Here is a 22,156-nt window from a genome sequence, read left to right as displayed (position 1 = left end):
TGCCAAGACAATCCATCCACCTGACAGGTGTGGCATATCAAGAAGCTGATTGAACAGCGTGATCATGAAACAGGTGCACCTTGTGCTGGGGACAATAAAAGGCCACTAAAATGTACAGTTTTGTCACACAACACAATTCCACAGATGTCTCAAGTTTTGAGGGAGCATGCAATTGGAATGCTGACTGCAGGAATGTACGCCAGACGTGAGAGGTGCAACCTACAAATGTGTAGACATCATTGGACAGGAAAAGGTGCAGAACTCGCTCAACATTAAAAATACATTGTTTTATTAGACAAGTTTAAAAGATTGACGTTTCGGCCTTCAATGGCCTTCTTCAGAATAATCAAAGGGAATGGACAAGTTCATATAGGGCATGGGGAAGATAATTGGGGAGAAAACTCTTCAGCTCGTGGTGCTAATGAGAGACCATACAGGATAGTACTGGTGTGCTGTGGTCAATGTCTCCACCTAGTGATAAAATACAGGAGTGAAACCAATAAACAACAATTGGAAAACCGGACAAGCGTTTTTCAACTACAGTAGGTGTAATTGATACACACCCACTACTATAATACATGTTGAATTTGTTGGGTATTGGGTAACAACTGGTTTGGACAACAGCTAGTGAGCTAGTAAGTTCCCTCCATGTGTAAACATTATTATTATTATTATTATCATTGGCCAGTAAGGAGAATTAAGTAAAAACACAAGTCCAAATCCCTATTGCCACCCATGGCTTATTTAGGAAAGGGCCAATTGACTTGTGGTGGTATTGATGCGGTGGCGATGGACCAACTGACGCGCGGTGGTGATGTTGACAAACACCAAAGATCCAGAGAGACGTTCTGGATCCATTCCTTAGATATTTTAGTCCCCAAAGGTCTTAATCTGTAGAAGGACTATAGTATGCTTTTGAGAAGGGCTCCATCCCTTTGTTGGTCCAGTGAACCCCCCCCCCCCCCCCCCCATTTGTTCGTTCTTGGTTACACATGGAGGGAACTTACTAGCTCACTAGCTGTTGTCCAAACCAGTTGTTACCCAATACCCAACAAATTCAACATGTATTATATAGTAGTGGGTGTGTATCAATTACACCTAGTGTAGTTGAAAAAAGCTTGTCCGGTTCTTTGTTGCATGCAATATGCTTTGGACAGAGGTTGATATCCAGTTTTGTTTTAAAACAAAAGTGTGGTTGAATGTATTCTGCCACTGTCTTCTTATTGTCTCAGCTTGAGGCCTATATATATATCCCGGTTGCAAGGCAAATGAACTAACAGGTTATAGAGAAAACAACGCAATTATCACAACACATAAGTTGTAATATGGCTTTTTTTTTCTTCCCCAGTGATTTTACCCACACACCGCTACTGTTCTGGACTCCAAGACGGGCCACCCATCTCTGAATTTGTCTTAGGATTTGACCAGTGTGAGACTTGGGCATGGGACATATCAGCTTCTTGACAACGCAGAATGGTTCTGGGCACTGAGGGCTTTAATTCAGGGACAAACAACTGAGATGTTGAGGTTGGGGACAGTATATGCTGGTTCCTGGGTGTGATCACAGAGTCTGCCCCGAGGAAAGGAGTCATACTCAGTGGATTCGTGTTTATATTATAATGGAGCTTTTTCTGACTACTCAGAAGAATCCCCGTCAAAGCCAGACAGACACCACAGAGGATCAGAGTGCAGCTGGACAGGGACAGAAGAAAGACCCTATTAAAAACACACATTCACAGAAACTTTAACTGAGACTGTCTTTCCCTGCTTTTCTCATGTCTGTGAATGCCAGCCTCTAAAGATCTTGCCATGGCCTCTATAAAATAACAGCACAAAGAGCAGATAATGTCTCTTACTAGTTTTATTCATTTGAACTTCATGCTAAAATGTCTTCCGCCTATCAATGGAACAGCAGTATATGGTAATGTGTCTTACCAAAGCATCACATCAACCTACAATCCTAACCCACTATGACAACCTCATTATTTAATGTTCTCTCAATAGTGAAACAGAACTGTTGCAAGCAAACGATGTTTCTTCAGAAGTGCTGTGTTGTAGGTACATTATGTAGATGTAGTCGCAGGCCAGGGGTCAGAGCCAAAAGCATTGATTACTGCTGTGCTAAACCCACTTATGGTTTTCTATCATGTGGTCAATATACAGTGCCTTGCGAAAGTATTCGGCCCCCTTGAACTTTGCGACCTTTTGCCACATTTCAGGCTTCAAACATAAAGATATAAAACTGTATTTTTTTGTGAAGAATCAACAACAAGTGGGACACAATCATGAAGTGGAACAACATTTATTGGATATTTCAAACTTTTTTAACAAATCAAAAACTGAAACTGGTGTGTTCCTTGTTCTTCATGATGCTCTCTGCGCTTTTAACGGACCTCTGAGACTATCACAGTGCAGGTGCATTTATACGGAGACTTGATTACACACAGGTGGATTGTATTTATCATCATTAGTCATTTAGGTCAACATTGGATCATTCAGAGATCCTCACTGAACTTCTGGAGAGAGTTTGCTGCACTGAAAGTAAAGGGGCTGAATAATTTTGCACACCCAATTTTTCAGTTTTTGATTTGTTAAAAAAGTTTGAAATATCCAATAAATGAATCCAATCGAGAATCTGTGGAAAGAACTGAAAAATGCTGTTCACAAATGCTCTCCATCCAACCTCACTGAGCTCGAGCTGTTTTGCAAAGAGGAATGGGAAAAAATGTCAGTCTCTCGATGTGCAAAACTGATACCCAAGCGACTTACAGCTGTAATCGCAGCAAAAGGTGGCGCTACAAAGTATTAACTTAAGGGGGCTGAATAATTTTGCACGCCCAATTTTTCAGTTTTTGATTTGTTAATTAAAAAAGTTTGAAATATCCAATAAATGTTGTTCCACTTCATGATTGTGTCCCACTTGTTGTTGATTCTTCACAAAAAAATACAGTTTTATATCTTTATGTTTGAAGCCTGAAATGTGGCAAAAGGTCGCAAAGTTCAAGGGGGCCGAATACTTTCGCAAGGCACTGTATACATTCTCCAAGTTGAAGAATCTCAACAATATTAAGGATTTGATGCAAACAATTGCATAAGACAATAAGGGTCTGTCTTTCTAGTATGAAAATGGATAGTACATTTACTAATTGTATCATATTACCAATGGTTGAAAAAGTACTTATTTGTCATACTTGAGTGAAAGTAAAGATACCTTGATAGAAAATTATTCAAGTAAAAGTGAGTCACCCAGTAAAATCCTAATTGAGTCAAAGTATTTTGTTTTAAATATACTTAAGCATCAAAAGTAAATGTAATAGCTAAAATATACTTAAGTATCAAAAGAAAAACTATAAATCATTTCAAATTCCTTATGTTAAACAAGCCAGACGGAACCATTTTCTGGTCTTTTTTTTAAATTTACGGATAGCCAGGGACACACTCCAACACTCAGACATAATTTACAAACAAAGCATGTGTGTTTAGTGAGTCTGCCAGATCAGAGGCAGTAGGAATGACAGGGGATGTTCTCCAATTTTCCATTCCTGCAAAGCATTCAAAATGTAACAAGTACTTTTGGGTGTCAGGTAATATGTATGGAGTAAAAAGTACATTATTTTATTTAGGAATGTAATGAAGTAAAAGTAGAAGTTGTCCAAAATATAGATAGTAAAGTACAGATACCCGAAAATACTACATAAGTATTTTTACTTAAGTACTTTACACCACTGCATATTACAAATCATTATTAATTCAACAGCTAAATGTAAAAAAAATCTAATGATATTGCCAGAGTGAGGTAAAAAAAAAAGAAAGAAGTTATGACAGTTTATGACAAAATAGATGTCTCTTTGCTTTCACTCTAAATTCAAGTTCCAGTCCAATGTAAGGAGTTAACGAGAAACTTAATAGGCTACAGATACATCCTTCCTGTCTCCATCTGCGGTTGAAGTTTCTTCACTCCCAAGTTCACTTAACACATGCAACACAATAAAGGAGGTATTATATTGTGGCTGTGTTAATTCATTTTTATGTTGAAAGGGAAGACTATGCCTTTCTGTGAAGTCTATATGTCAGGGTTCCACAACTGGCAGTTTTTTTTGGGGTCGGGGGGCTCAAGTTTTCCTATATATAAGTTTTCATATATATAAATGCAACATTTAAAGTGTTGGTCCCATGTTTCATGAGCTGAAACAAAATTTCTCTGAAATTGCACAAAAAGCTTATTTCTCTCATTTTGTTCACAAATGTGTTTATCCCTGTTAGTGAGCATTTAACCTTTGCCAAGATAATCCATCCACCTGACAGGTGTGGCATATCAAGAAGCTGATTAAACAGGTGCACCTTTTGCTGGGGACAATAAAAGGCCACTATAAAATGTGAAGTTTTGTCACACAACACAATGCCACAGATGTCTCAAGTTGAGGGAGTGTGCAATTGGCATGCTGACTGCAGGAATGTCCACCAGATCTGTTGCCAGAGAACTGAATGTTCATTTCTCTACCTTAAGCCACCTGCAATGTTGTTTTAGAGATTTTGGGCAGTACGTCCAACCGGCCTCACAACCGCAGACCATCAAATCAAATTGTATTTGTCACATGCGCCAAGTACAAAAAGCCCATAACCAACAATGAAGTTCAAGAAATAGGGTTAAGAAAATATTTACTAAATAAACTAAAGTTTAAAAAAAATCTAATCAAATACAGAGTCGGTACAGAGTCAATGTGCGAGGGTACAGGTTAATCGAGGTAATTTGTAAAGTGACTATACATTGATAATAAACAGCAGGTAGCAGCAGTGTAAAAACAAGGAGGGGGGGGGGGGGTCAATGTAAATAGTCCGGGTGGCCATTTGATTAATTGTTCAGCAGTCTAATGGCTTGGGGGTAGAAGCTGTTAAGGGGCCTATTGGTCCTAGACTTCGCGCTCCGATACCACTTGCCGTGTGGTAGTAGAGAGAACAGTCGATGTCTTGTGTGACTGGAGTCTTCAACAATTTCTGGGGCTTTCCTCTGACACCGCCTAGTTTATAGGTCTTGGGTGGCAGGAAGCTTGGCTCCAGTGATGTACTGGGCCATTTGCACTACCCTCTGTAGTGCCTTGAGGTCGGAGGCCAAGCAGTTGCAATACCAGGCAGTGAAGCAACCTGTCAGGATTCTCTCGATGGTGCAGCTGTAGAACCTTTTGAGGATCTGAGGACCCATACCAAGTCGTTTGTCTCCTGAGGGGGAATCGGTTTTGTTGTGCCCTCTTCACGACTGTCCTGGTGTGCTTGGACCATGTTAGTTTGTTGGTGAAGTGGACACCAAGGAACTTGAAACTCTCGACCCGCTCCACTAAAGCCCCGTCGATGAGAATGGGGGCATGTACGGTCCTCTTTTTCCTGTAGTCCACGATCACCTTTGTCTTGCTCACATTGAGGAAGAAGTTGTTGTCCTGGCACCACACTGCCAGGTCTCTGACCTCCTCCCTATAGGCTGTCTCATTGTTGTCGTGATCACTGTTGTGTCGTCAGCAAACTTAATGATGGTGTTGGAGTTGTGTTTGGCCATGCAATCGTGGGTGAACAGGGAGTACAGGAGGGGACTAAGCACGCACCCCTGAGAGGTCCCAGTGTTGAGGAGAAGCGTGGCAGACATGTTGTCACCTATATCCTTACCGCCTACCCTTACCACTCGCCTACCCTTACCACCTACCCTTACCACATGCCCGTCAGGAAGTCCAGGATCCAGAGGGAGGTGTTTAGTCCCAGGGTCCTTAGCTTAGTTATGAGCTTTGTGGGCACTATGGTGTTGCACGCTGAGCTGTAGTCAATGAACATCAGTCTCACATAGGTGTTCCTTTTGTCGAGGTGGGAAAGGGCAGTGTGGAGTGCGTTTGAGAGTACGTCATCTGTGGATCTGTTGAGGCGGTATGCGAATTGGAGTGGGTCTAGGATATGATGTTGTTAATGTGAGCCATGACCAGCCTTTCAAAGCACTTCATGGCTACCGATGTGAGTGCTAAGGGGTGGTAATCATTTAGGCAGGTTACCTTCGCTTCCTTGGGCACAGGGACTATGGTGGTCTGCTTGAAACATTAAGGTATTACAGACTCGATCAGGGAGAAGTTGAAAATGTCAGTAAAGACACTTGCCAGTTGGTCCGCGCATACTTTGAGTACACTTGCTGGTAATCTGTCTGGCCCCACGGCTTTGTGAATGTTGACCTGTGTAAAGGTCTTGCTCACACAGTTGTCCGGAACAGCTGGTGCTCTCATGCATGCTTCAGTGTTGCTTGCCGCGAAGCGACAATAAAAAGTATTTAGCTCGTCTGGTAGGCTCGCGCCACTGGGTAGCTCGCAGCTGTGTTTCTCTTTGTAGTCTGTAATAGAGCGTCAGAGCCGGTGTAGTAGGATTCAATCTTAGTCCTGTATTGATGCTTTTCCTGTTTGATGGTTCGTCTGTATGGCGTTGTGTGGCCGAGCGATTTGCTGATGTCAACGTTGTGAACAGAGTTCCCCATGGTGGCAGTGGGAATATGATATGGGTAGGCATGAGCTGTGGACAATGAACACAATTGCATTTAATCGATGGCAATTTGAATAAACAAAAATACTGTGATGTGATCCAGAGGCCCATTGTGAGACCCTTTTATTTTTAGGTATCTATGGCCAACAGATGCATTTCTGTACTCTGTCATGTGAAATCCATAGATTAGGATCTAATGAATTTATTTCAATTGAATGATTTCCTCGTATAAACTGTAAAATCAATGAAATTGTTGCATGTTGCATTTATATTTTTGTTCTGTATAGTTGGAATACCTTCCTAATATTGAGTTGCACCCCCTTCTGCCATCAGAACAGCCTCAATTAATCGGGGCATGGACTAAAAAGTGTTGAAAGTGTTCAACAGGGATGCTGGCCTATGTTGACTCCAGTGCTTCCCACAGTTGTCAAGTTTGCTGGATGTCCTTTGGGTGGTGGACCATTCTTGATACACATGGGAAACTCTTGAAAGTGAAAAACCCATTAGCATTGCAGTTCACTCAAACCGGTGCGCCTGGCACCTACTACCGTACCCCGTTCAAAAGCACTTAAATATTTTGTCTTGCCCATTCACCCTCTGAATGGCACACATACACAATCCGTGTCTCAATTGTCTCAAGGCTTAAAAATCCTTCTTTAACCTGTCTCCTCCCCTTCATCTACACTGATTGAAGTAAATAAAAAATAAATTACAATATTTTTTACACCTTTTTTAATCTTTATTTAACTAGGCAAGTCAGTTAAGAACACATTCTTATTTTCAATTATGGACTAGGAACGGTGGGTTAACTGCCTCGTTCAGGGGCAGAACGACAGATTTTTACCTTGTCATCTCGGGGGAATGTGTAACGGTGTTCGTCTATAGGAGGAGAAGAAGCGGACCAAAGCGCAGCGTGGTGGTTACTCATGTTCTTTAATTAATGGAAACTGAACGATACATGAAATAACTTAACTCTACAAAACAACAAACGGAACGTGAAAACCTATACAGCCTATCCTGTGACAACACACACAGTGACAGGAACAATCACCCACAAACAAACAGTGAAACCCAGGCTACCTAAGTATGATTCTCAATCAGAGACAACTAATGACACCTGCCTCTGATTGAGAACCATACTAGGCCGAAAACATAGAACTGACCCAAAACATAGAAAAACGAACATAGACTGCCCACCCAACTCACGCCCTGACCATACTAAATAAATACAAAAACAAAGGAAATAGAGGTCAGAACGTGACAGTACCCCCCCCCAAAGGTGCGGACTCCGGCCGCAAAACCTTGACCTATAGGGGAGGGTCTGGGTGGGCGTCTGTCCGCGGTGGCGGCTCTGGCGCGGGACGCGGACCCCACTTCGCCATTGTCTTAGTCCGCCGTATTGTCCGCCTCCGTGGCTTACTCCCCATGCCCACCCCTCTCAATGACCCCACTGGACAGAGGGGCTGCTTGGGACAGAGGGGCAGCTCGGGACAGAGGTGAAGCAGCAGCTCGGGACAGAGGGGCAGCTGGTCGGGACAGAGGGGCAGCTGCTCGGGACAGAGGGGCAGCTGCTCGGGACAGAGGGGCAGCTGCTCGGGACAGAGGGGCAGCTGCTCCGGGCGGAGGGGCTCTAGCGGCCCCTGGCTGACTGGCGGCACTGGCGGCCCCTGGCTGACGGGCGGCACTGGCGGCCCCTGGCTGACGGGCGGCACTGGCGGCCCCTGGCTGACGGGCGGCACTGGCGGCCCCTGGCTGACTGGCGGCACTGGCGGCCCCTGGCTGACGGGCGGCACTGGCGGCCCCTGGCTGACGGGCGGCACTGGCGGCCCCTGGCTGACGGGCGGCACTGGCGGCCCCTGGCTGACGGGCGGCGTTGGCGGCTCCTGGCAGACGGGCGGCACTGGCGGCGCTGGGCAGACGGGCGGCACTGGCGGCGCTGGGCAGACGGGCGGCACTGGCGGCGCTGGGCAGACGGGCGGCACTGGCGGCGCTGGGCAGACGGGCGGCGCTGGCGGCGCTGGGCAGACGGGCGGCGCTGGCGGCGCTGGGCAGACGGGCGGCGCTGGCGGCGCTGGGCAGACGGGCGGCGCTGGCGGCGTTGGGCAGACGGGCGGCGCTGGCGGCGTTGGGCAGACGGGCGGCGCTGGCGGCGCTGGGCAGACGGGCGGCGCTGGCGGCGTTGGGCAGACGGGCGGCGCCGGGCAGACGGGAGGCTCCGGCAGAGGCGCCGGACAGGCGGGAGGCTCCGGCAGAGGCGCCGGACAGGCGGGAGGCTCCGGCAGAGGCGCCGGACAGGCGGGAGGCTCCGGCAGAGGCGCCGGACAGGCGGGAGGCTCCGGCAGAGGCGCCGGACAGGCGGGAGGCTCCGGCAGAGGCGCCGGACAGGCGGGAGGCTCCGGCAGAGGCGCCGGACAGGCGGGAGGCTCCGGCAGAGGCGCCGGACAGGCGGGAGGCTCCGGCAGAGGCGCCGGACAGGCGGGAGGCTCCGGCAGAGGCGCCGGACAGGCGGGAGGCTCCGGCAGAGGCGCCGGACAGGCGGGAGGCTCCGGCAGAGGCGCCGGACAGGCGGGAGGCTCCGGCAGCGGCGCCGGACAGGCGGGAGGCTCCGGCAGCGGCGCCGGACAGGCGGGAGGCTCCGGCAGAGGCGCCGGACAGGCGGGAGGCTCCGGCAGAGGCGCCGGACAGACGGGAGACTCCGGCAGCGCTGGAGAGGAGGAAGGCTCTGGTAGCGCCGGAGAGGCGGGAGACTCCGGCAGCGCTGGAGAGGAGGAAGGCTCTGGACGGATGGGCCGGAGAGACAGCCTGGTACGGGGAGCTGCCACCGGAGGGCTGGGGTGTGGAGGTGGTGACGGATAAACCGGGCCGTGCAGGCGCACTGGAGCTCTTGAGCACCGAGCCTGCCCAACCTTACCCGGTTGAATGGTCCCGGTCGCCCTGCCAGTGCGGCGAGGTGGAATAGCCCGCACTGGGCTATGCAGGCGAACCGGGGACACCGTGCGCAAGGCTGGTGCCATGTAAGCCGGCCCAAGGAGACGCACTGGAGACCAGATGCGTAGAGCCGGCTTCATGGCACTTGGCTCGATGCCCACTCTAGCCCGGCCGATACGCGGAGCTGGAATGTACCGCACCGGGCTGTGCACCCGCACTGGGGACACCGTGCGCTCCACAGCATAACACGGTGCCTGCCCGGTCTCTCTAGCCCCCCGGTAACCACAGGAAGTTGGCTCAGGTCTCCTACCTGGCGTAGCCATACTCCCTGTTAGCCCCCCCCCAAGAAATTTTTGGGGCTGACTCCCGGGCTTCCATCCACGACGCCGCGCTGCCTCCTCATACCAGCGCCTCTCCGCTTTCGCCGCCTCCCGTTCTTCCTTGGGGCGGCGATACTCTCCTGGCTGAGCCCAAGGTCCTTTACCGTCTAGTTCGTCCTCCCATGTCCAATCCTCCTCGCGCTGCTCCTGCTGCTGCTTTCTCCTTTGCCCATTACCACACCGCTTGGTCCTGTTGTGGTGGGTGATTCTGTAACGGTGTTCGTCTATAGGAGGAGAAGAAGCGGACCAAAGCGCAGCGTGGTGGTTACTCATGTTCTTTAATTAATGGAAACTGAACGATACATGAAATAACTTAACTCTACAAAACAACAAACGGAACGTGAAAACCTATACAGCCTATCCTGTGACAACACACACAGTGACAGGAACAATCACCCACAAACAAACAGTGAAACCCAGGCTACCTAAGTATGATTCTCAATCAGAGACAACTAATGACACCTGCCTCTGATTGAGAACCATACTAGGCCGAAAACATAGAACTGACCCAAAACATAGAAAAACGAACATAGACTGCCCACCCAACTCACGCCCTGACCATACTAAATAAATACAAAAACAAAGGAAATAGAGGTCAGAACGTGACAGAATGTTTGATTTGATAGAGCAGGCTGACTGAGCGATGGTAGGCAGCAGCAGGCTCGTAAGCATTCATTCAAACAGCACTTTTGTGCGTTTGCCAGCAGCTGTTTATGACTTCAAGCCTATCAACTCCCGAGATTAGGCTGGTGTAACCGATGTGAACCGATGCGCGCTAATAGCGTTTGAAACATCACTCGCTCTGAGACTTGGAGTGGTTGTTCCCCTTGCTCTGCATGGGTAATGCTGCTTCGAGGGTGGCTGTTGTCGATGTGTTCCTGGTTTGAGCCCAGGTAGGAGTGAGGAGAGGGACGGAAGCTATACTGTTACATTGGCAATACTAAAGTGCCTATAAGAACATCCAATAGTCAAAGGTTAATGAAATACAAATGGTATAGAGATAAATAGTCCTATAATTCCTATAATAACTACAACCTAAAACTTCTTACCTGGGAATATTGAAGACTGATGTTAAAAGGAACCACCAGCTTTCATATGTTCTCATGTTCTAAGCAAGGAACTGAAACGTTAGCTTTCTTACATGGCACATATTGCACTTTTACTTACTTCTCCAACACTTTGTTTTTGCATGATTTAAACCAAATTGAACATGTTTCATTATTTATTTGAGGCTAAATTGATTTTATTGATGTATTATATTAAGTTAAAATAAGTGTTCATTCAGTATTGTTGTAATTGTCATTATTACAAATCCATATTTTTAAATCCATATTAATCGGCCGATTAATCGGTGTCGGCTTTTTTTTGGGTCCTCCAATAATCGGTATCGCCGTTGAAAAATCTTAATCAGTCGACCTCTACTCTCCAGTCTACGTCAAGGAAAGAGCAGGTGTTCCTAATGTTTTGTACACAGTGTATGCGTTTACCATTCTGCTATGTCACATTTTAAATATTTTTCCCCCGAAAGATATCCATATATCATAATGGTATTAGCCTAGAGAGATACCTAGTAATGTGCTCATGTTTTTCGCAAGTGCTCAGATCAATGAATACATATACATGTTCTTGCCAAGGAGGATAGAGATCTTAAAATCATACAGTTCATCAATGTAATAATTATTCCCCTCTTCCGAGGGTCTGACAACGTTCAATTCAAGACCGAGGTTGTACTGTAGCTTTACAATTCTGTATGATTGGTAAACCTATAGAAACAAGACTCAACACATCACAGAGCTCTATATTCTCATACTTGCCATGTCCTATGTTAACGAATAACTCTATATTATTATGTCATATTATGACTTCTATAGGCCTAATACTGTATTTATTTACAACGTGTATTTGAATAGGAACAGATACAATTAAAACATTGACACGTTGAATAATAACATAGCATATCACCAAGCTTTTATACACATTTTTCAGTCCCTAGATTAAAATTACGTTCTAAAATGAGCATATGTTACTTTCCAGCATCAGCCCCTAGACGGGCTTTAAAATAAGAAGAAAACAAAACATGATATAAAATGGTTAATCTGGTCACATGCTTACCGCTCTTTGAAACCTTTTTTTCTACTTTCTGTGAATCATTTATACAAATGTTTGTAGATGTCTGAAGTGATCCTGAAGTGAGTTAAAGAAACTGACTTCTTGACGTTGCCTATATTTCCCCCTCCACACGTGCCCCGGCCCTATCCCCACCCACTCACTCACTCAACTCTGGCTAGCTAGTGCTTATTTCATCACTCCCTGCCAACCTGGCTACTGGGTGAGCATTTGAGGACACAAAATGGCCGCGCCGGAAAACGGATCTGACAGAGGTGTCAGGGAGCCAAATAAATCCTCATTAACAGAACAGCTTGATCCTGAGTTGGAGCCAGTTTGAAGGCAACCCAAGCCTCAGGACAAGGATCAACTCTCCACTACACACAGCCATGGCTTCTAAAGTTAACTCTCACACTTAATTATGAGATAAAATCCAATATATCAACACACTCAGATGCAGTATTTCTAGGGTTTTGGATGAGGTAAAAATAATATGCATTCATAGGTTCCTATTTGTAACAGGCATTTTGCACGTGGCATATGGTAAATAGAATTTATCGATATAGTTATTCTATTGTATGATTTGAATTGATGTGGTGTCTCGTCACTTAAACCACACAGACGAGGGGCTGAAACTGTGGAACCTAATGGAATTTGTTATGTTCCAGAAAATGTTCCAGGTTCTGGGTGGAAGTGGAACCTTCAGTCAGTGGTGGCGAAACAGCAAGGGGGAGAAGAAGAGGAGGGGACAGACAGCGGCCCCCAGCATTGTGCTAACCTTGTGCTGATGGCTGGATCGATCCAGGGATAACTGGAGAGGTGATGAGACTGCAATATACGTTTGATAAACACAACATGGTATGAGTAGATTTGAAAGGAGATATCGTTGCATTTTGTTCTCTCTGGAGGAAAAAAAAACCCTACCACTGGCTTCAAGCATAGTGAATTTGAGCATTTAAAAAATATATACATCTTAAAATAAATGGAATTTTATTTCTAAACACACAATAGGAAGATACATTAGATTATTTAACAGAATATGCGAATAGGTCAATAAAATAGCCCCCAGAATAGAAAGATTAAACCAGATTGATTAGGCCACGAAAGCTTCAATGTATTACTATTGTGACATTGACCTGGCATTTAAGAAATGTAATTGTCATTGAAAGGCAACATAATCCACATTCCAAAATAAATATGCAGCCTCCTATTCCATGCCCTTTCCCATGACTTTGTATGGGCAGGGATGGAGCCCCTCTCTCCATCTTTCCTTAATTTCTGTCGCATTTACTATGTTTACACTGTCGACACACCCCTGCCCTTCACCCGAACCCCCATCCCCCAATCCTGTCACACACACACACACACACACACACACACACACACACACACACACACACCATGGCATGAATTCCAACACAACGTGTATGTCAATGACCCAACATACAATATGCACTAATCCTTTAATAAATCATGCAAAAACATGTGAACCGAACTGAAACCACCTATGTAAACTATCAATATCACCAATATATCACCACCTAATATCACCACTTACCATTCTTCAGTGGGTATCCCGGTCTGTGTCTAAAAGGAGAGGAAGGGAGGATCATGGTACTCTATAGTTTGTTCCACAAGTACATTGCATAACAATCATAGCAACAAAGCATGTTTATGCTACGTTAGGCAGCTGACACGCCATCCGCAGCACACCGCAGACACACCCCTCTATCTCTCTGTTCTTTTATTTCTCCCTGTCTCTCTCACACACGCGCTTCCGCATACGCACAATCCTAAGATTAAAATAATAGTAATAATACGAACTCTGAGACTATGAGAATATCGGTGAATATGTTGCTGCAATGTTTAATTCAGAGCCTCTCTGCAACTCCACATTTTATTACAATGCTGCCACCTGTGTGGCCACATAACAAAGGAGAGTGCGCTGCACAGACTTGTGGTATATAATGCTATACTTTTCTTTTCAGCGCATCTATTGTCATATTGTTACAGTGTTATTGAAGCACTGTATCAGTGTCTGCGAAAAAACAATGTTGCTTTAAACCTCACGCGGTCAAAGTTGTTTACCTCTTCGTTACCTCTGACGTCATGACACACCCCTGTGTTTGGGGGAAGGGGAGTCGCTCACACACGTTACGAGCATTGGATTTGACCAAGCAAAGCAGGGCTGGTGTAAACCGTCACCAACCAAAACACGAGATACACGGGATACACGCAGATTACACCTTTGATTGGTTATTGGAGAGGCTTGGAGAAAATATCCCATTTTGTCGAAGTCCGGGGGCGGGGCATACCAAAAAGTAATGGCCATCTATTTAGGGTCTGGCCAGGGGATTTCTCGTCTATCATAGCTATTCTATAGAATTCGCCGTTTGTAGAGCGAACAAGGTAAACATCGTAACCAGTATTACTAGCCGTATTCGTTAATTGCAGTCGCGTTCGGTCTGAATATAGTTGATATATCGCCTGAACTTGATACACCAATTTAGGGTTAACCAGCCATCTAGCCACGCTAGCTATCAGTATCAGCTCACCAGCCAACATTTAGAACCTTCCTTGGGCGTGATAGTTTGGACGTTTCGAGTCGATCACATGCGGATATTTGTATAACGCAGTTATTACACAGTATCTCATACCACAAGTCAACATGGGAATTAATTTATTTTCAAGAGATTGACGACGACAAAACGGATTAAGGGGAATTTGGTCTTGGAAAAAGTTGTACACAGGTATGAAACTCGCATCCAGAGAAGGAATGTGAAAGCTGAAACTATTCTGCGGCTCGAGCTCAAAACAAACGCAGCGTTACAAGGCTGTCAGTTTACCAAAATAATCTTTACAATCAAACCATTGCACGCATGTTGCTCAAATAATTGTCATGCTTTTCTTTACAGAGAACATATGATAAGACTATTATTCAAACAACCAAACTGTTTGAAACAAGGTCTGAATTGATTAAGCATATTTCTTATTTTTCAGGATTAAAGATATCTTTATGGTTAAGAAGAGAGTTGCCAAGTCTTTATCTCCCATCTACAAAAAAGGGCATGCCAAAATCCCAGGTAAATTAATTTGATCTGTTTTAAATACTTGCATTCATAGCCAAACTACATCTGTATAAAATGCATGCCTTTAATCTCAACTGGATATGTCCAAATATGTATTATCTGTCACAATTTGTAAATAATATACTTTAATATAGACTTTATTTGGATAGTCCATCTATAGATGCTCTACAGCAGGATTCTCCAACCAGCAGACTGGATTTTGCCCTCCCAGTTTTCCAAGCAATTGCAATATATATATATATATCTCTCTCTCTCTATATATATATATATATATATATATATATATATATATATATAATATATATCTCAGCAAAAAAAAGAAAGTAATCTTATTGTCAACTGCATTTATTTTCAGCAAACTTATCATGTGTAAATATTTGTATGAACATAAGATTCAACAACAGACATAAACTGAACAAGTTCCACAGGCATGTGACTAACAGAAATGTAATAATGTGTCTCTGAACAAAGGGGGGGGGGGGGGGGGGGTCGGTCAAAAGTAACAGTCAGTATCTGGTGTGGCCACCAGCTGCATTAAGTACTGCAGTGCATCTCCTCATGGACTGCACCAGATTTGCCAGTTCTTGCTTTGAGATGTTACCACTTCTCTTCCACCAAGGCACCTGCAAGTTCCCAGACATTTCTGGGGGAAATGGCCCTAGCCCTCACTTTCCAATCCAACAGGTCCCAGACATGCTCAATGGAATTGAGATCCGGCTCTTCGCTGGCCATGGCAGAACACTGACATTCCTGTCTTTCAGAAAATTACGCACAGAACGAGCAGTATGGCTGGTGGCATTGTCATGCTGGAGGGTCATGTCAGGATGAGCCTGCAGGAAGGGTACCACATGAGGGAGGAGGATGTCTTCCCTGTAATGCACAGTGTTGAGATTGTCTGCAATGACAACATGCTCAGTCCGATCATGCTGTGACACACCGCCCCAGACCATGACGGACCCTCCATTCCTTCGACGATGAACACGAAACCGACCATAATCCCTGGTGAGACAAATCCGTGACTCATCAGTGAAGAGCACTTTTTGCCAGTCCTGTCTGGTCCAGCGACGGTGGGTTTGTGCCCATAGGGGACGTTGTTGCCGGTGATGTTTGGTGAGGCCTTACAACAGGCCTACAAGCCCTCAGTCCAGCCTCTCTCAGCCTATTGAGGACAGTCTGAGCACTGACGGAGGGATTGTGCATTCCTGGCGTAACTCGGGCAGTTGTTGTTGCCATCCTGTACCTGTCCCACAGGCACGTTCACGCAGATGAGCAGGGACCCTGGGCATCTTTCTTTTGGTGTTTTTCAGAGTCAGTAGAAAGGCCTCTTTTGTGTCCTAAGTTTTCATCACTTTGACCTTAATTGCCTACTCTGTAAGCTGTTCGTGTCTTAACGACTGTTCCACAGGTGCATGTTCGTTCATTGTTTATGGTTCATTGAACAAGTATGGGAAACAGTGTTTAAACCCTTTACAATGAAGATCTGCTAAGTTATTTGGATTTTTACAAATTATTTTTGAAAGACAGGGTCCTGAAACATTTTTTTTTTTTCTGAGTGTGTGTATATATATATATATATATATATATATATATGTATGTATGTCAAAACAAAGGAAAACCTATTCATTCCAGGGTTTTCCTTGGTTTTGACAATTTTCTACATTGTAAAATAATAGCGAAGACTTCACAACTATGAAATAACACATATGGAATCATGTAATAACCAAAAAAGTGTTAAACAAATCAAAATATATTTTGTATTTGAGATTCTTCAAAGTAGCCACCCTTTGCCTTGATGACTGCTTTGTACACTCTTGGCATTCTGTCAAACAGCTGCATGAGGTTGTCACCTGGAATGCATTTCAATTAACCTTTTCATATGTGAGTTCCAAATATCTCTAACAGTCGCCCAGCGTGAGTTGTTTTATGCACGTGATGTCAGAATGCACTCATTGTTCCAAAATATGATTGTTACACAACAGGGCAGTTAACATGTGCTGCCTGCTAATTATCTATGTTTCAACTTGTCAATTTCAAATTATTTTTTAACAAGTTTTATTTTCTAACAACAGTTTGAATTGAGGTGTGTTCCGCCTCGTTAATTCACATGGAAGTAGCCCATTTCGGTGTTGCTGACAATTTATGTGAGACTTTACTGAGCCGGACAAACTTCCCTCTTTGAGGAGAGCCCTTCCTCAATGCCTCCATTGTTGTTTTCCATACAAATAATGACTTTGGACATGTGTGCGTTCCTATCAAAGTAAGTGCCTTATTTTCTGCATATCATGCTGTCATTGTTACTGTAGAATGAAGTATGTATGTATGGAGCATAATGTATTAACAGTTTTATTCACATGTTTTCAAGTACTGGTGACGAATAATGCATTCTGATTATTGCATAGATTGTAATGGACACCTATGATGGGTGTAAAATACCTTTTTGAAGGTTGTACTGATTATAATGAGCTAATGCTAATCTATTTGCCAGCTATGTGTGGCGCCATGTTTGTTAACATCATACAATGCATTTTGGGTGTCACGTAAATGTCTGTCAGACCAAAGACGTTATAATGAGGTGAAGGAATGGTTCACTCCTCTTTCGGATAAACTTCGGGAAGTGATTGAAGGGAAGTGAATGATCGTAGACAACACACCCCCTTCAACATGCATACTGAAAAAAGACCAAACTCATCTTGTCTCTGCTTATTATATTTGGTTGATGCAAAAAAACAAACATGGAGGCGTGCACAAACTACCCATAAGATTACTTTTGATTTCTAGAAAGTGTTTTACTCAATTATTTCGATCAATGTTGAGCTCACCCGGGATGTGATGAATTATAAATAGTAATTGCTATTAGCTAATTCATATTGTGGATTCTGTTGTTATCTAAATATGACCACTTGTGTAACATCAACTTTTCCTCAGATAGTGCTAGGACTAATGTAGCTTACATTTTTCCAGTTTGGATGATTGTGTTATGCTGTAGCTACTTCTGTGAATGTCTGAACATTGCATCCAAAAATAAACTGCTCACATTCTGGACATAACTTTGTAAGGACTGTGTTTGTGCAAAATGTTTCTGCGAAAAAACAGTGTGGCCAGCTCAAATGCTGACTGTTGCGTCAATGGAAACTAGACGTTCTAAATAAGCGTTCTAATCACACCGGTTTGAGCGCAATTTCTTTCCTTAATGCGTTTGAGCCAATCAGTTGTGTTGTGACAAGGTAGAGGTGGTATACAGAAGATAGCCCTATTTGGTAAAATACCATAATATGGACCACCAAAGTCCATATTATGGCAAGAACAGCACAAAACAGCAAACCATCATTACTTTAAGACATGAAGGTCAGGAAAATCTGGAAAATGTCAAGAACTTTCAAACTTTCTTCAAGTGCCGTCGCAAAAACCATCAAGCGCTATGATGAAACTGGCTCTCATGAGGACCGCCACAGGAAAGGAAGACCCAGAGTTACCTCTACTGCAGAGGATAAGTTCATTAGAGTTACCAGCCTCAGAAATTGCAGTTCAAATAAATGCTTCATAGAGTTCAAGTAACAGACACATCTCAACATCAACTGTTCAGAGGAGACTGCGAGAATCAAGACTTTCATGCCAAATTGCTGCAAAGAAACCACTACTAAATGACACCAAGAAGAAGAAGAGACTTGCTAGGGCCAAGAAACTCAAGCAATGTACATTAGACCGGTGGAAATCTGTGCTTGGGTCTGATGAGTCCAAATTTGAGATTTTTGGTTCCAATCGTCTTTGTGAGATGCAGAGTAGGTGAATGGATGATCTCCGCAGGTGTTGTTCCCACCGTGAAGCATGGAGGAGGAGGTGTGATGGTGTGGGGGTGATTTGCTGGTGACACTGTCAGTGATTTATTTAGAATTCAAGACCTACTTAACTAGCATGGCTACCACAGCATTCTGCATTGGTACACCATCCCATCTGGTTTGCGCTTAGTGGGACTATAATTTGTTTTTCAACAGGACAATGACCCAACACACCTCTAGGCTGTGTAAGGGCTATTTGACCAAGAAGGACAGTGATGGACTGCTGCACCAGATGACCTGGTCTACAAAATCACCCGACCTCAACCCAATTGAGATGGTTTGGGATGAATTGGACCGCAGGGTGAAGGAAAAGTAGCCAACAAGTGCTCAACAAGTGTGGTAACTCCTTCAAGACCGTTGGAAAAGCATTCCTCTTGAAGCTGGTTGAGAGAATGCCAGGAGTGTGCAAAGCTGTCTTCACTTTGGTGGTTACTACATGATTCCATATGCATTATTTCATTGTTTTGATGTCTTCACTATAATTTTTTCAAACATTTTGGAAATTTGTTCCAAAGTATTCCCAGGCATAATAGAGATGTGGTCGTATACAAATGGAAGCAAGGTCTGAAATTATTACACTTTAATCAAATATATTTGTTTGGCCTTCTTTTTGCAGTCTACAAATGATTGTTAATTCATGTTCTGGCCCCGTAACCATCCGCTCAAGAAAAATTATTCTGCGGCTGAATCTAGTTGATAATCCCTACTCTACCGACTATGATTGAATATTTTCCTGGTATTTTATCTCTACAGACCATCGAATAACATTTCAACTAACTATCTACTAACCCTAAACTTAACCCTAACTTTATCCCTTACTCTAACCCTTATTCTAAACTTAACCGTAACCTAAGCAAGCAGTTGCTTATCAACAGATAGTTTGTTAATAGTGTGACCATCTGTTATTTGGATAATCCGGACTATCCAAAGAAAGTGTGACCGATAGGCTTATTAAAAGCTTGAGTGAATTGCAGACACCCTTGCCCCAAATGTGACCGACTACTACTATTTTACATAACAGGAATGACATTTTAGGCTTCTGCTACTAGACCATAAAACGATGAAAATAGGCCTTTTGTGATATCTCACATTAACTTTTCGTCTTCAATACGTAGGTTAAATCAAATATACACTACATGACCAAAAGTAGGTGGACACCTGCTCGAACATCTCATTCCACAATCATGGGCATTAATATGGAGTTTGTCCCCCCTTTTGCTGCCTTAACAGCCTCCACTCTTCTGGGAAGGCTTTCCACTGGAACAATGCTGTGGTGACTTGCTTCCATTCAGCCACAAGAGCATTAGTGAGGTCGGGCGATTAGGCCTGGCTAACAGTCGGCGTTCCAATTCATCCCAAAGGTGTTCGATGGGGTTGAGGTCAGGGCTCTGTGCAGGCCAGTCAAGTTCTTCTACTCCGATCTCGACAAACCATTTCTGTATGGACCTCGCTTTTTGCACGGGGGTATTGTCATGCTGAAACAGAAAAGGGCCTTCCCCAAACTGTTGCCACAAAGTTGGAAGCACAGAATCGGCTAGAATGTCATTGTATGCTGTAGTGTTAAGATTTCCCTTCACTGGAACTAAGGGGTCTTGTCCGAACCAATGAAAACAGCTCCAGACCATTATTCCTCTTCCATCAAACTTTACATTTGGCAACATGCATTCGGGCATGTAGCGTTCTCCTGGCATCAGCCAAACCCAGATTCACCCATCGGACTGCCAGATGGTGAAGCGTGATTCATCACTCCAGAGAACGATTTCCCTTGACCCAGAGTCCAATGGCGGCGAGCTGTACACTACACCAGTGTGTGGCTGCTTGGCCAAAGTAATCCATTTCATGAAGCTCCCGACGAACAGTTCTTGTGCTGATGCTGCTTCCGGAGGGCATTTGGAACTTGGTAGTGAGTGTTGGGCCTGTTCTGTGAGCTTTTGTGGCCTACCACTTCGCGGCTGAGCCATTGTTGCTCCTAGACATTTTCACTTCACAATAACAGCACTTACAGTTGACCGGGACAGCTGAAGCGGGGCAGAAATCTGACGAACTGACTTGTTGGAATGGTGGCATCCTATGACGGTGCCACGTTGAAAATCACTGAGCTCTTCAGTAAGGCCATTCTACTGCCTATGGAGATTGCATGGCTGTGTGCTCGAGTTTGTACACTTGTCAGCAATGGGTGTGGCTGAATTAGTTGAATCCACTAATTTGAAGGGGTGTCCACATACGTTTATATATATAGTGTATGTTTGAAACAAATCAAGTTGTGTGCACCATATGCATAAAACTATCCTGGAAGTAGGTGACATGTAAGCAGGGGTGAAAGTAGAATACATTTTTCCCGGTGTGTGACCACCTATGTGTGCACGCGCTTGTCAAACAATCACTTCAAAGGTTTCCTTTACTAGGCTACCCACGCACATTAATCCACTCGCAATATATTTCCATCCTCCAAAAAGTGGTGAATTGAAAGAGACATCTGTTACACAAAAAAAAAAAAGAAAAGTGTAATGACATTTGGCAATTGTCATTTGGCCAGAATTGATGCGTCCACTGCTGTCAGTGCGCGTCTCGGCTACTAATCTCTACTTTGGCAAAATGTCAATGTTCTCATCGAACCACATCACATTTTGGAGCGTAGGCTATAGGCTACCACCTGTTTTCGAGTCAATTCGCTCATTTTTCATGCCTCTGACATGCGTTAATGGTAAATAGTGGTGTAATAGTGACCAATTTTTGGGGCATTTGGTTTTAATTATTGTGAATGGATCATGTTTTAACGGTACAGCGTACCTCCACTATTTTATTTTGCCGGGGTGCTGTAATGGACGGTACCATCTTACTTTCTGCGTGTAAGTAAACTTATGCTACCTCACATTCTTATTTTAGTCAATAGTTATGTTCATCTTTCTGAAAAAAAGTACTATCTAGAACCTAAATGGGTTCTTCGGCTGTCCCCAAAGGAGAACCCTTTGAAGAACCCTTTTTGGTTCCAGGTAGAACCCTTTTGGGTTCCATTTAGAACCCTTTCCACAGAGGGTTCTACATGGAACACAAAAGGGTTCTACCCGAAACCAAAAAGGGTTCTCCTATGGAGACAGCCTAAGAACCTTTTCACAGCCCTTTTTTCTAAGCGTGTAGGACACAATGTCAAACAGAAAACAAATCAGTGCTCTTGTTAGACACGTTCACATGCAGCCCCTTCTCTGCTTCAACATTTGTTCTACCATTTGCTCCTACTGAACATGACCCGGTTTCCATTTAGAACTGGGGAGTGTCCTTTGTTTTACCTCGCAGCCTTTGTAGCTGAAGGTGT

The 22,156-nt window shown here is 44.3% G+C and overlaps 1 protein-coding gene and 1 long non-coding RNA gene across 4 annotated transcripts in view; one reads left to right on the top strand and one right to left on the bottom strand.

Annotated features, from left to right (window-relative positions):
• Positions 1-1,139: 1,139 nt before the first annotated feature.
• LOC139369719 (uncharacterized) lies at positions 1,140-13,538 on the bottom strand. Its single transcript, XR_011627060.1, has 3 exons — positions 13,477-13,538; positions 12,697-12,746; positions 1,140-1,692 (listed from the first exon to the last, which is right to left on the bottom strand). It is a non-coding gene; the product is annotated as an uncharacterized lncRNA (long non-coding RNA).
• Positions 13,539-14,215: 677 nt separating this feature from the next.
• LOC139370744 (vitamin D3 receptor B-like) overlaps positions 14,216-22,156 on the top strand; it is a 74,443-nt gene continuing 66,502 nt past the window's right edge. The window contains exons 1-2 of one of the 3 annotated variants that reach the window (XM_071110414.1): positions 14,216-14,668; positions 14,919-15,001. In XM_071110414.1, coding sequence (XP_070966515.1) covers positions 14,935-15,001 — 67 coding nt within the window. In that variant the 5' untranslated portion in view covers positions 14,216-14,668; positions 14,919-14,934. The remainder of the gene's footprint in view (positions 14,669-14,918; positions 15,002-22,156) is intronic. The other 2 variants (XM_071110415.1, XR_011627171.1) reach the window with 2 other exon arrangements.

Source organism: Oncorhynchus clarkii, chromosome 17 (assembly GCF_045791955.1).
Source record: "Oncorhynchus clarkii lewisi isolate Uvic-CL-2024 chromosome 17, UVic_Ocla_1.0, whole genome shotgun sequence".
NCBI classification, from domain to species: domain Eukaryota; kingdom Metazoa; phylum Chordata; class Actinopteri; order Salmoniformes; family Salmonidae; genus Oncorhynchus; species Oncorhynchus clarkii.
This window is presented reverse-complemented; position numbering and strand designations above follow the sequence as displayed.